Below are 13,666 nucleotides of genomic sequence, written 5' to 3' on the forward strand. Positions count from 1 at the left end.
TTCGGGCCTCTGCGCTTGGGTCGATAAAGTAGCAGTTCTGACTTGTGCGGTGAGCACTGAAGGCCCGTGGACTCAAGGTATCTCTCGGTAGCATCAACCGCCTCTTGCAGGGCCGTCTCTACCTGTCCGTCACTACCTCCCGTACACCAGATGGTAACGTTGTCTGCGTACATGGTATGACTGATACCGTCAATAGCAGAGTGTCCGGGATAGACCGATCATGACTAGGTTAAAGAGGGTTGGGGATATGACTGACCCTTGTGGCGTCCCTTTAGACCCCAGCTTAATCATGTCTGAAGTCAGGTCCCCGATTTCATGCTGCGCATGGAATATAAGAGCAAAAAAGGGAAAGGGAGTCATGGCGTCAGTGCAAAACAATTCATATCATGCAATGGTTGTTGCATTTGCAACACTTTCTTTTAATTTATTCTTAACCCTTTACAAATGAGTGTAACTTTGGGGAAAAATTGTGTTTACACTAATTGTTATAAACCTTCTTCGAGGTGCAAAAATGGGAAAGTATCCGGTTTAGCTGAAAACAAAGGACCCTACCTGTATTTTGTGATGATTTAGCACGCCAAATTCAAAATTTTTTGTAAGCTATTCTGCAGGCCATAAAAAAAGTTCAATGGGTGAAATTCTCACACTTGCTTTCATAAGCAAGTATTCCCGCCCCTCATGCTTCTAGGCCAGGATGCTGAATTGACAGATAAAGGTAATCCATGCTCAGCGCCTCGAAGCGCCTCGATTCCTTACAATTTTTGCAACAGCACGTGCAATGCCGGAGCTGCTAGGGCCTCTTCCCAGAGTGTTTTCCATAGATAAATCAACCTAATGCTGTGATGCAAAGTGCTTTCTTGCTACACAACAGTCAAATGGTTGAAATGGGAGTCTGCTGCATAATTTTTCAGGTTAGTTGCAGCAGGGCACACAACAGGTGGCAGTCTCTCACTGAACTTGAGCTTTGCAAAGCATGTCACGTAGAGTTAATTTTCAAATGTTACACTATTAAAGAAATGGCTTGGCTGACTTTTTAACTTCCTACTAGAGTACATATTTAAACCAAAGCAATGAAGGTAGACAAAATCCAAGACTATTACATTTGCAAGACAGTCATATCAAGCCAAGAGAAAGCAGAAAAGCAAATGAGGAACAAAGAAAGCAGTGCAGGCTTAACCAATAATTAGTATTCGAGGAGCCTCAACGCTAGGATTGCAAATAAATTAACATGAAATAAATGCCATAGCAAACAATGGTCTGTACCTGATTTTTTGTGTGCAAGCTGCACGGATGAATTCTTTGCTTCTGGAGAAGGGAGCACTGCTTGAAAACATTTTGTCGTAATGTTGTACAAGCTTTGCATAGATTGTTGGGACTGCCATATAAACATTGATTCGAGGCCCTCTTGTTGGAGGTTCAATGAGATAGTTCCATACCTGTAAAACAGTTGCTATCTGCAGAATTAATGTTGCTCTGCAGCTCCAGCATTTAAAGACACTCATTTCACACCATACATCCAAGGTCTACGTAATAATATTAAACAGCTTCTACATTGCAAAGCAGCACATGTTATGAATGCTACTATAGTGGAGGGCTCCAGGTTAATTTTGACAACCTAGTGTACAGTATGTGTAAAGAAACCTTTGCACACAAATTTTTGCGTTCAACCCTAAGCAATCGTGGATATTCACTAGATGGCCAATGGAAATTCGAGGGGCGTTTACTATTAGACAAAAGGCAGCAGTTTTACAGATTTGTCAAACATCCAAAATTGGGTACTCAGTTGCAGCAAAAAAAGCGACCATCATCCCAATCTACTTTTTCATCTGTACCCCACCAAATATACATTTCATGCAGTTTCCACTGACATGGGCTAGTTAAATTCAGTCACATGCATGCACACATTTCTGAAGCAACACTCTGCTTCCCTTTGCAAGCATTTATATGCCTGTGCTGGACCACATGTTGGTGCTGGAGTCCAAAAAGAAGGGGTGGAGTTCTACTAGTGAATTTTGCCAGTTGTAAAACTATACATATAATACATGGCATTGATCCAATCAGACTACAAATATACCTTGAGAGCTCGTTTTAATGTTGCTGGTTATTAGCTATTCAGCTCCATGTTAATGCATATCCTTGCGGTGTCCACATTGATGTTGTCCACTCTGATGTTCGATAAGAAATAAAATATGTGAAAACAGTTTACACTGAAGTGTGCAACTAATATTCCACCCATGATTTTGTATTTGCAAGTCACGAGAAAAGAACATTAATCGGTACAATTTATATTCATTTTCACTTAAATGCATAACAGCTACTTATGACTGTGCCTTGTATACCTGTCAGAAACCCTACACGGACATCCATTAGTGGATGTTCTTTGCATCAACATTACAGATATTCCTGTGACAAAGTGTTAGCATTTTAAGCGAATGTTCCACAGATATCTGTGGTTAGCTGGGACAACTATTCGATCACAGCTGTGGTGGCAAGGAACCAAACCTTTGACTTGTACTTAGTAGCAGAATGCTACAGTTTCTGAGCCAGTGGGGCAGCATTCTGTTTGTGCAATTCAAGTTCTGTTTAATGCAATAAACAAAAATGATATCTTTATGCCTGTTATTCATGGAGAGAATAAGAGGAAACCAAAACTTTCTCACAATATTTGGCAAATGCCACATGATCTTGGGTTGCAGTGCGAAGGGACACGGGCACAGACTAAAAGCAGGCAGGACGAGCGCTAACTCTCAACTAAAATTTGAAACGAAGAACATATATATATATAGACGATTGCAAAAAACAGCAGCATAAGAACATGACAAGGTATAAGGACATCAGTTAAACGTATCAGGAGATAGGGAAGTAAAAAAAAAAAGGAAACAAAAAGATACTACTTCGTATCAACACACGTGTTGTGAAGATACTGAAATTCGCTTTCTAACAGAGACACAGATGCATGGCTAACGCAAATCTCTCCTAATCTTTTAATGTAGAATGCCTCGATTATTTCCCATGTGGTTTGGCATTTGTGTCTTGAAAGAATTTGTGTGTCTTCAAACAAAGGTTTACAACCTGACATGTTTAGACATGTGTCCCCTTTTGTGCCTTGTAACACTGGTATAGTTCATCAGATTCCACTCATGTGCAAAAAAACTTACATTGGACAGAGTGGCAGCTGCATTAATATTAGACTAAAAGAACACACACATTCACTTAACCCTAATGCTTCACATCTAGCATCACATTGTTTCAATTGCAATTGTAAACTTTTGTTTGAAGACAAAAATTCTTTCAAGACACAAATGCCAAACCATACGAGAAATAATCGAGGCATTTCACATTAAAAGGTTAGGAGAGACTTGCGTGAGCCATGCATCTTCGTCTCTGTTAGAATGCGAATTTTAGCATCTTCACAACACGTGTGTTAATCTGTAGTAGTGTCTTTTTGTTGTTTCCTTTTTTTTTACTTCCCTATCTCCTGATACGTTTAACTGATGTGTTTATACCTTGTCATGTTCTTATGCTGCTGTTTTTTGCAATAACCTACATATATGTTCTTCGTTTCAATAAAATTTTAGTTGAGAGTTAGCACTTATCCTGTCTGCTTCTAGTCTGTGTCCACGTCCCTTAGTGCTGCAACCCAAGATCATGTTACCGTACTAACTCGCTCAACTTTCTATCCTTTTGCAAATGCCACATACTGTCCTATCTGTTGCTGGCCAAGAATGCAAAATTAGTAGCAGCAGATAAGATAAACATAGCCAATATACAGCAGTGTGCAAGTGAGGAGTTAATGCCATAACATGGGGCCACAGTTTATAGTAGTTCATGTAATCCATTTCATTTTTCCCCCTTCATCGACTTGGACAATGCTGTACCATTGTTGTTACCAGGATTGGCCACTCAGTGCGACAGTCAATATGAAAAAAAATTGAAAATGAAATGGATCACTGCAAAATATGGCCTCAGGACTAATGTCACTTTATGAAGTCAAGGAAGTATTTACAGACACCTATTGATTTTAGACTCCTACACAGGAAAGTTTATATAATGTCTAGGATATAAAGCCCTCGCAAGGAATACACACACACACACACACACACACACACACACACACACACACACACACACACACACACACACACATGCACAAATTTCAATATTGAGACATTTTTTACTGATTGAAACAGCAAAATTGCAGTGAATGCAATATATGATCTTCACTGACAGGCTTTAAGGTTTCAAAGCTACACATTGTCTAATAAAAGGACACTCATAGGGCTGCTGATTAAATGTGCTTGTGTTATGTGCTTGTGAATATGCAACTACCGGGACAGGAATCGAAATTACAACCTTGTGCTTGGCAGCAGACCGTGCCAGCTGCCGACCCACCAGAGACATTGCACAACACATTAATGTTACATTATTACAGAATTTAGCATTCTTTTAGGATACATGTCACCGTAATGAAATACAGAGGAAGGCAACTAGCAACCAGCCTTTCAGTCTTTGTCGAAAATTCTCAGGCTTGCAACTAAGGCTGGGCCTGCACTGTACCAGATTTACAGAGCTCCATCCAGTATAAATAGTTCACTATCACCTTTCACAATGTTCGGAATGCCAGGAGCCACAAGTCTTAGAACAGGAACCAGCAGTAGCTCTAGGGCTACATTTTCTAATGATCCATTTTCTATTCTGTTCATCCCTTGTCATTAGCTCAAGCATGGCTCAGATGTAGTCGTTGCTGGGACTAACTACAAATTGCAACACGCAAGAAGTACGTAAAATGAAATGGAACTTTACAAAATATGGGTTGTGGTCATATGCACATTTTACGCTCCATACTCGGCACAGTTCAGCACAATGTCTTAACCCACGCATATAAGGAGAGGAGGTATATATGAGGGCACTTTCCTAGGGTTGCCAACTGTCCCGACTTTAGTGGTACAGTCTGAACTTTGAAATGAATGTCCGGAATCTCGACTTCACCCGTTTGGGAGATGGCCAAATGTCCAGACTTTTGCTTTTTCTGCTGAATAACATTCAACAAATTATATTTCCTGTTATTATAAACTTGGTTGCACATGTAAATTAGTTTTTTTTCTTCTGTTTCCATTGTCAAAATATAAAGGAGGTTTCATTTTTGTCTAGGTTTTAGTTCCGTTGTAGGCACTGCTCATTCACGGTACCTTTACATGCGCTGGTAGCCATGCTAGTCAGGCAACTACTGTGCCTTTCTTGTTTAAAATCACGACATGGTAGGAATAACAAAACTGTGAAACTATTTTGCACATACAGACTGGCGCCTCCTATCAATGACAGGGTCGGTCGCTGCCCCCCCGCCTCCACCCCGTCCCGACTTTGCACACTCGAGAGTTGCCCCCCCCCCCTCACTACGCAATAGATGCGCCTGCCAATTTTTTTTTTTCTTCTGCAAGTCCCCTAGGTGCCTCTCTCAGCGTTGTTTTCTTCTGCAGTTACTTGCACTCCTGGACATGCTAGTGAGACATCACTAAGGGCCAAGGTGCCAGTTGCAATAGTGGATTAGATCTTGCACATCAGGGACCCCAATTAGCCGGATGTATACATATAAAAATTTGCAGTACACCAAAGATATAGCTAGAAGGATGGAAGGCTAGTGGCAACTACTTATGGTGCTGTATTCGAACTAGCACATTTACTTGAAGATAGGTCGTACATGAATATATGTCGACCCCTTATACTGAACTCGACAAGAAATAAAGTTATGATTATTATAATTATCATTCTGAATGATTATATGAATTATTTAGTATTATTATAGAATTATAATTTGAATATAGATCGACCCACATCTTTTTAGCATGGAAAACTTGAATATGACACACCTTTATATACCGTAAGCTCAGCTACTAAATCTTGCTTGTCGATGCTACAAGATGCATCTTCATCAGAACTTCCAGAGAAGTCGTTCCAGTCAGATGCCTTGCACATGTCCTCGGCACCCCAACCAAGATCATCCTCAGACCCGTCGTGTGCATTAGATATGTAGCATTTCTTAAAGCCAGTTCAGATAATCTACAGAGTGGCTTTACGACAGGCGCGACTGAAGAGCTCTGCTAGTTCGGTACTTTTGCTAGCTTTGTTCAAGAATATAGGTGGTCATCCTTTGGTCACGAATATAGGTCAATAGCTCATTTTGGGTAACATTTCCAGGGAAAGAAAAAAAGGCCAAGTAGACCTATATTCAAATATGGTACAGTGCATTACAAACATTCTTGCGTTACACAAATCTTTTTATCGAAAAGCAGCCAAAAATGTGTTTATAAAGGTTTAGCCACTGCCAGCACTTTGATGCCAATGGATGAGTGATACACGATCACTCATGCAATAACAGCTTGGCATACTTTGGCTGAAGATAGCATCACAAAGCACCAACACATGTCATGGAGGGAGGAAACCTTAGGCCAACCCGATTGCTTCGGAGAAAGTGTGGCCAAAGTATGACATCTTTTTAAAAAAAGGAGCACTAGAACTGGTGGTCACGTTGCTATAGCAGCCATGTCGTTATAGCAACCATGCTTCAGTTGCATAGTCATGTAGGGCAGGGAAATGCAAGCTGCATTGGCTGTTGTGTGGCCAGTGGCACATCAGTGCTTGCGCTGCAATGGAGCTGGCCAAGCATTGGATCTACATGCAAATTCGCAATGTGCAGAATATTTGCTTTGATGCCACATCCTGCAATGACAGCAGCACAAGTTCAACCTCTTTAGCAAGGTGCACTAGGAAGGTGGAGGCGAGGCAAGCTGGTGGATGCCCAAGAAAAGGCGTGACAGGAAGGGTAGAAAGAAGAGAGGGAATGTGGCAGAGTTCTGACATTCAGCTTCAAAAAAGTGATGACAAGGCCTCTGATGCTTGGTTTCCTTCACCCACGTTACCAGTACTGCTGTTCTCAGCTCAGCTATATCACTGGTATTCCATAACAGTAACATGTATACACCTGAATAAATAATGGCAGATGCCTCCAGACTGAGTGTGCATATACGACACTTTTTTTTTTTTTTTAACAGAGGTTTTACGAATCAGCTGGCTTCATCTACTGGTGTGCATTTACAACCTACAGCCCTGTGCTAACCATAAGGTGCTGCAACTGTTTCAGTCTCACGCAAGGATCATTGACACCAGTTTCTTAGGCTTTGACAGAAATGAGAAAGAAAATGTGCATGCATATTTTGCCCCCATGAATTCAGCACGCCAGGCTTTGCCTAGCCCATGGCCAAGCAAAAATGCATGAAAGCTTGTATACACTCAATAAATGTCTAAGCTCACACAAAGTTGCACTTTTGGCAGCTTCAACAACAAAAAAACAAGAGGAGGTGAAACTTCCACCAGCACATAAAACTTCCATGCAGAATCCCTATTGGTTCCACACATGCATCATGTCTTCTTTTCAAAGAAATCATGAGTAGCAGAGCTGTGCTGTGTTCTCTTTTATTGTAATTTCATCACAGAAAGTTAATGCTTTACCATTAAAAAAAAAAAAAAAATGTGGATCTGTGCATACTCTTCTTAGGCATACATGAGGATCAGTGTCAGCCGAGTGATACCCTAAATGCCTGCAAATGTTTCTAAGCGCAATCTTTAGTCAATGCTGGATTCTTTCACAGCTGCAGAAATTTACACGAAGACCGTTAGAAATTCTGAGGTGGTTCTATGCTGGGGGGTGCAGTTCTGAGCCACTCAACTAAAGTTCAATGAATCCTTGTTTTTCTAAGCAAAGCGTTGCCTTGCGATGTCCATTTTCCTGCCTGAGTAAATTCCAAGTATGCTTGACATATTGAGGCACTATTGCAGGCAAGGCACCATTGAAGGCTATGTCCACACAAGTGTGCTTGCCCACGCTTAAAAAGTTCCTAGCAAGTTTCATAATAATAATATTTGGAGTTTAACGTGCCAAAACCACTTTCTGATTATGAGGCACGCCGTAGTGGAGGACTCCGGAAATTTTGACCACCTGGGGTTCTTTAATGTGCACCTAAATCTAAGCACACGGGTGTTTTCGCATTTCGCCCCCATCGAAATGCGGCCGCCGTGGCCGGGATTCGATCCCGCGACCTCGTGCTCAGCAGCCCAACACCATAGTAGCAAGTTTCAATTACAGGTTCCAGGATTCTACCAACACATTTTATGGGACTTCACAGTATCTACAGAAGCTCCACCTACTATTTTAAAAGTTTCAACCTTCTAACTTTATTTGAGTCTCTGTGCAGATTCTTTAAAAACCAAAAACCATCCCTGCACACACCAAAGATAGAGAACATGGCCGGGATAGCCACAACAATTGCAATGTTTTTATTCCAAATCTGCCATTAGCAGAATACGTACTGAACAGCTCATTCTGTAAAATACCCCCCCCCCCTCTCTCTATCTATCTACTATATATATATATATATATATATATATATATATATATATATATATATATATATATATATATATATATATATATATATATAATGGCACAGAATGTGACAGACACAATGGTGCGCACTACTGCATCTGTCCCCCTTCACTGTGCTCTTCAGTCTGACGTTGACAATGTTCCATGAGGCAAGCTTTACACCAGAGCAGCAGCACGTGTTCATTGGTGCACCTGTAGTAAGGCCTTCTCCGAGTTCACACTGGAGCACGCTCAGCACATGCAATGTCGCCGTGTAAACAACATAATTTTTTTTTAATGCATAATTGACCGCTGCGATGCCAAGAAGCCCTGGGATTTCTGAAATTTGAGCTTGGCATCTCGTGTTTTATAGCGCGATGCACACTGATCAATAGCAATGGTGCCAAAACAGTACTGTTATGTCTTCCTAAACTCCAAAGTCATTCACATGCTCAAATTCCTTTTTTTTTTTTAAATACCATATACATGTTACTAGTTGACGGTACGAACTTTCAGAACTAACAAGTGTCAACTTACTTCAGCTGCTTCAAACTTCGGCAGCATAACACAAGTGCTTCCAGCATACAGGGGAGCCACCAGAGCATTCACTATGCCATGTGTGTGATGCAGGGGCAGTGTGTGGAGTACAGCGTCCGACGAGCTGAATTCCCATGCACTGATTATGGCCGAAGCTTGAACAAACAGGTTGTTGTGGGTTGTGACGACACCCTTGGGTGGTCCTGTAGTGCCACTTGTGTACAGTATTTGGGCATCCTTGTGCTTTAGTCGCTTCCACTCCTCGGTTTTCTGCAAATAGATTTAGGTCGCAGCGCAACACAACGGTATTAACCATACCTACCTGTTTCGATGCTGTGTATGTTTCTTTGTTCAGCTCGTCGTCAAGGACTACCAACGGTAAATCTAATTCTTTCGCTATGGGCTGCAAACGGTCGGCATATGCTTTTGTGCTCACGAGGAGCGCGCTTTGGGAATCTTTTATGTAATATTCTAGAACTGAACGTGGATGATTCCAGTAAAGCGGTACGGCGACATGACCCCCTAGCCAGCATGCCCACTGAGCAATAACATAAGACACTGTATTGGGGCACAGAAATGATATCCGCTCTTTCGCGGAGCCTTTTAGGACGTCGTCAAAGTGCGCCTGCAGAGTAGTACTACTAGCCAAAAGGTTTGAATAAGTATACGTCCCTTCAACACCCACTAGTGCTAATCTATCTTGATAACAGGCAGCCCTATTAAATATGGACTCGAAAGGTGGTGGGAAACTATGAAGTAACCGCCGGGGCAATCGCACGCACTGCAGTACGGCAGCTGGGACGTTTCCCAGTATTCTCGTCATCGCAGGAAAATACATATCGCAAGGTTCCTGAATTATTGTCGCTGCGTGTCACACCACATGTATAAAGTGCGTTCTAACATCTATGAAATGAACGAGTGCATAAAATACTCAGCACAACCGCACAACCCGGCACACGTTTCGTAGAGTCGGCAGAGAGACCTTCGGGCAGTACACGCACAGCGCCATGTCTACCCGTACGGAATATCACCTTCCACGGGCAGTTTCGTAAACATCCGATCTTGTACGAATCGCTACTTTAGATTGATAGCCTCCTGTGTTAAAGCATAAACTATTATCACTCGCTACTACGATGGAGGCTTAACTTTACCACTGACTTTTCTCAATATACACAGGCACTTTTATCTACATGCCCCCCCCATAGAGAAAAGAAATTTCTCTATGCCCCCCCCCCCCCCCCCCGCCTCTTCAGGTAGAACCGAAACTATTAGCGTGAACTCCACGTGCTTTGCAGTTCTTTCATAATAAAGTGTATTTCATCAAACGAAGCTTGCTTGGCGGATAGATGCTAAATTTAGTACAAACCTTATGACAGGCTTCGGAACTGGACTGCTGTAGAGTTGCACGTAATACTGTTGGGCTCAAGAAACTTTTTTCACAGATTTTAGTTTCTCACATTCTATGCAACGTTCCGCCCTCACATACGTTTGCTATATTATCCACATACACCACTGATGGAAGTGCAGAGTCATTTCCTAAATCCCCGAAGCACAGACTACTCGGTAGTAAAAAAAGTTTTATTAACACGGACCTCGATGGAATGTGACCAAGTTTTCACGACATTGTACTTTAGCTATGACTTCATTACAGAGTGATAAAAAAAGCCATCGTCAACATTTGTTCAACCAAAAATAAGTAGGCAGTAACGAAACTAAGACATACTTGCTGACTAGTAAGCTCTAACAGCCCATTTTCTCACAAAATGAAGTATTTGCATGACCACAAATGCAATATCCACGAGTAAAGGTCGTTCAGAAAACAAGTCAAAACAAGACATTACATAACAGGCTACAACTTGGTTACAGGTGTCTGAGTTGACAAGGTTCTTCAGCACTGTTAAGTTAAAACAACAAAAATCTTTGATTCAAAGAGATCTACGTCATTGCAGTATAATTCTATATGAAAGTACATGCACCAGGACACAGAACAACTCGGTGAACGGAATTTTAGTAAACAATGCAAATTTTTGTCCATAAATGCATCCACTTTACTGGTTGCCATGCCTCTTTCCTGCCATTAGCAACACTTCCATGAAACCCAAATGTTAAGATGCACATGCATTACATTACAGTTGTGAAAGCAATTAGCGCAACAAATAAAAATGGTCTTTTTTTACCTGGAGCAGGCCACAGTGAAAATACCACATGAAGGGAGGAAGAGAGAGAGTTTTTAAAAGATGGATTCCACAAATTCAGCATTACTGAGCACTTGCCACAGCAGCAAAGTGACCATGGCATTCAGCTGCTGAGCACAATGCTGGAGGTTCGATCCTTCGCTGCATCTTGATGGTTGTGCAATGTGAAAAACATTTGTAAACGAAGTGTTGGCTGCAGAATAAAGAGTGCCAGGAGGGCAAAATTATTCTGCAGCTGCTCACTATGGTGTCCCTCATAGCCAAGTAATGGTTCTGAGTCGTCATGCCCGTCTGCAATCATTATAAAGTATGGCTAAGTAAACCTTCACAATAAAATGAAGTTCACCGAGTTGACCACACTGCTTCATCCGGTGTTAAGCCAACTTGAGCAATTCACACCTCATGAAGCACTCAGAGCACCAAAACAGAATGTAGTAGCTCCACAAATTTTTCTTTGATCACTCTACTACGGTTTCTTGACAGCGGTGTTCTAGAAGTGCCACCACATTCATTTAACAACGCATATAGTTCTGTAGCAATGCCTGAGGGTGGGCTTCTAAGGAGGCCTGTATACCGACCGAAGAGATTTCCCAAAAAGATGTTCTTGCAAATTCGCTGCAAAGAAGAATTGAATACATGGTAAAGAACCACATATATGCAAGAGGCAAAAAAAAAAAAAATATGCAGGCAGACCATGCAATTGATTAAAAATATGCCAAGCATGAATTTACTAAATTTTTTGCCTTTAAATAATAAAATCTATGTGGTGTACGGCTGCAGGCAAGTTATGGCATTGTGTCCTTTACCAAAGCGAAGTGATCCATCTATAATTAAGTGTTAACATGACACAAACAGCCATATGCATGCCTTGCACAATAAGCCATCCACCACTAAACTATAGCAGTGGCATGTTTTCGTGCGGTGTCAACTAACAAATCTCAATAAATCAATACATGATATTAAATACATATTCACCTGCAGGTTGTTATTGAGCACAGCAGGGTCACACTGGCCCTGTGCATTACAGCGACCAGTACAATCGAAGAAATCACAGTCTCTGTCAACTTCACAGTGTCCTGAACTGGCAATGTTTGCTTGCACGGTCGAATGCAGTCCGAAAGCATCTAAGTCGAGCATCTTAACGAGACCTTTCGCGTCGACACCAAAATGGCTGGACTTCATATCGCACTGATGAATTTCTTCTCCCATGGCGTTCTCCAGCACATCCACGGTCTTCAATATACGTAGCGCTATCATGGCACGATCCTTAAAGCCAAAACCAGAGATATCACTACGCTCCGGTGACAAACGCGTTTCCAACGATGACAAGAACTCCACAGCATACGCATGACCACATGTTCCAAATATTTTTGGGACCACACCAAGGCCCTGAAGCGCCAAATTAAACAGGTATTCTGTTTGCTGGAGCAGCGCGTACACACTGTTCATTTCAGCAATGCTAAATTGTTTGCCGTAAAATGACTCGACCCACGTGAAGTTGCGCCTAAAAATATAGTTGATTTGCGCGTTTACCATACGGATGAAAGTGTCATTGTCTGGATAGTGACTGTTCCTGCTTCCATCCTTCCAATAGACAGGTTCCAAAGCTGTAATCAGCCGTTTCTTCGCTTTTACAACAATAGGCTCGAAGTTCCATAGGGCAGTGAAGACAATGTCTTTGCCGATGTGCCGAGTCTGACACTGGATCTTCGATATCTCTCCCGAACAGAACTGGGCGCACAGGTTGCCGGTTATTTTCCCTTTTCTGTAAGCATAGCACTGGAAAAGAAAATGCAATAAGTTGGCTTACGTTTAAAAGTACGTCACATTGTGTACTTACGATATTGTCCAAGAAAGCTTCTATATCGGAGTTTGCGCATCCCGGAAAAGACAGCTGAGCTAGAAAAATAAGCACTCCGACAAATATCAAGACACCAAGTATTTTCGCAGTTTTTGCCGATCGCCGTGGTCTAAAAATATACTGCAATGCCTTCATGAACAAAGCATGTTAGCGTGCATTTCGTCAGAACACGATATAGTGTAGTCTCACAGAATAAAGAACCAACTGTACTCTTTTGACATAGCGGATTACCGTGCCACAGCCTCCTGTGACCGTGCCACTATAGTGCCTAGAATCTATAGTGCCACCGTGCACAACGCGGAGAAAATCGCCACTGCCGCCACCATCTGGAAATCCCACACGTTGATGATGATCTCGTCCCATACAGCCCAGCGGCCCAATCGACCCTAGCGCACCTGGCAGTTGGTAAGAGCAACTGGCCTGCACTTCCTGTTTCGGTTTTCCTAGCGCGAAATTTGGATTACCCTGCGTAACCGACGCTAGGCTGTAAGCGGAAGCTTGTCATTTCAGTCCACTTTTCGTCACCCAAATGGCAACGCTTTTATTTGTCGTTTTGGTTTAGCGATTCCATATTTTGTCGAGTTCAATATTTGGTGTGAATTGAGGTCGTGACGCAATTTTTATTTCGATTAAGTTATAACAGATGGAGATAGA

The 13,666-nt window shown here is 42.0% G+C and overlaps 2 protein-coding genes across 3 annotated transcripts in view; both read right to left on the bottom strand.

The window, feature by feature from the left end:
* Positions 1 to 10,097, bottom strand: part of LOC135903145 (malonate--CoA ligase ACSF3, mitochondrial-like) — a 28,428-nt gene extending 18,331 nt beyond the window's left edge. Inside the window, exons 1-3 of one of the 2 annotated variants that reach the window (XM_065433552.1) lie at positions 9,279 to 10,097; positions 8,957 to 9,226; positions 1,264 to 1,454 (exon numbers count right to left, since the gene is read on the bottom strand). In XM_065433552.1, coding sequence (XP_065289624.1) covers positions 1,264 to 1,454; positions 8,957 to 9,226; positions 9,279 to 9,794 — 977 coding nt within the window. In that variant the 5' untranslated portion in view covers positions 9,795 to 10,097. The remainder of the gene's footprint in view (positions 1 to 1,263; positions 1,455 to 8,956; positions 9,227 to 9,278) is intronic. The other variant, XM_065433553.2, reaches the window with a different exon arrangement.
* A 419-nt stretch (positions 10,098 to 10,516) lies between these two features.
* Positions 10,517 to 13,339, bottom strand: aln (divergent protein kinase domain 1C). The gene is made up of 3 exons (XM_065433554.1): positions 12,992 to 13,339; positions 12,127 to 12,930; positions 10,517 to 11,766 (listed from the first exon to the last, which is right to left on the bottom strand). Exons 1-3 carry the CDS (start codon positions 13,145 to 13,147, stop codon positions 11,563 to 11,565), a joined length of 1,164 nt encoding a protein of 387 aa, XP_065289626.1. The 5' UTR covers positions 13,148 to 13,339; the 3' UTR covers positions 10,517 to 11,562.
* Between the last annotated feature and the right edge of the window lie 327 nt (positions 13,340 to 13,666).

The sequence above is a fragment of the Dermacentor albipictus genome, chromosome 1, assembly GCF_038994185.2.
Source record: "Dermacentor albipictus isolate Rhodes 1998 colony chromosome 1, USDA_Dalb.pri_finalv2, whole genome shotgun sequence".
Lineage (NCBI taxonomy): Eukaryota > Metazoa > Arthropoda > Arachnida > Ixodida > Ixodidae > Dermacentor > Dermacentor albipictus.

Excerpts from the sequence above, each read along its gene's own strand:
- aln (XM_065433554.1), bottom strand. The coding sequence starts at position 13,147 with ATGAAGGCATTGCAGTATATTTTTAGACCACGGCGATCGGCAAAAACT. Across the intron at positions 12,931-12,991 it reads AAGCTTTCTTGGACAATATC|TGCTATGCTTACAGAAAAGG; the intron begins GTAAGTACACAA and ends TTTCTTTTCCAG. Across the intron at positions 11,767-12,126 it reads TGCTCAATAACAACCTGCAG|CGAATTTGCAAGAACATCTT; the intron begins GTGAATATGTAT and ends TCTTCTTTGCAG.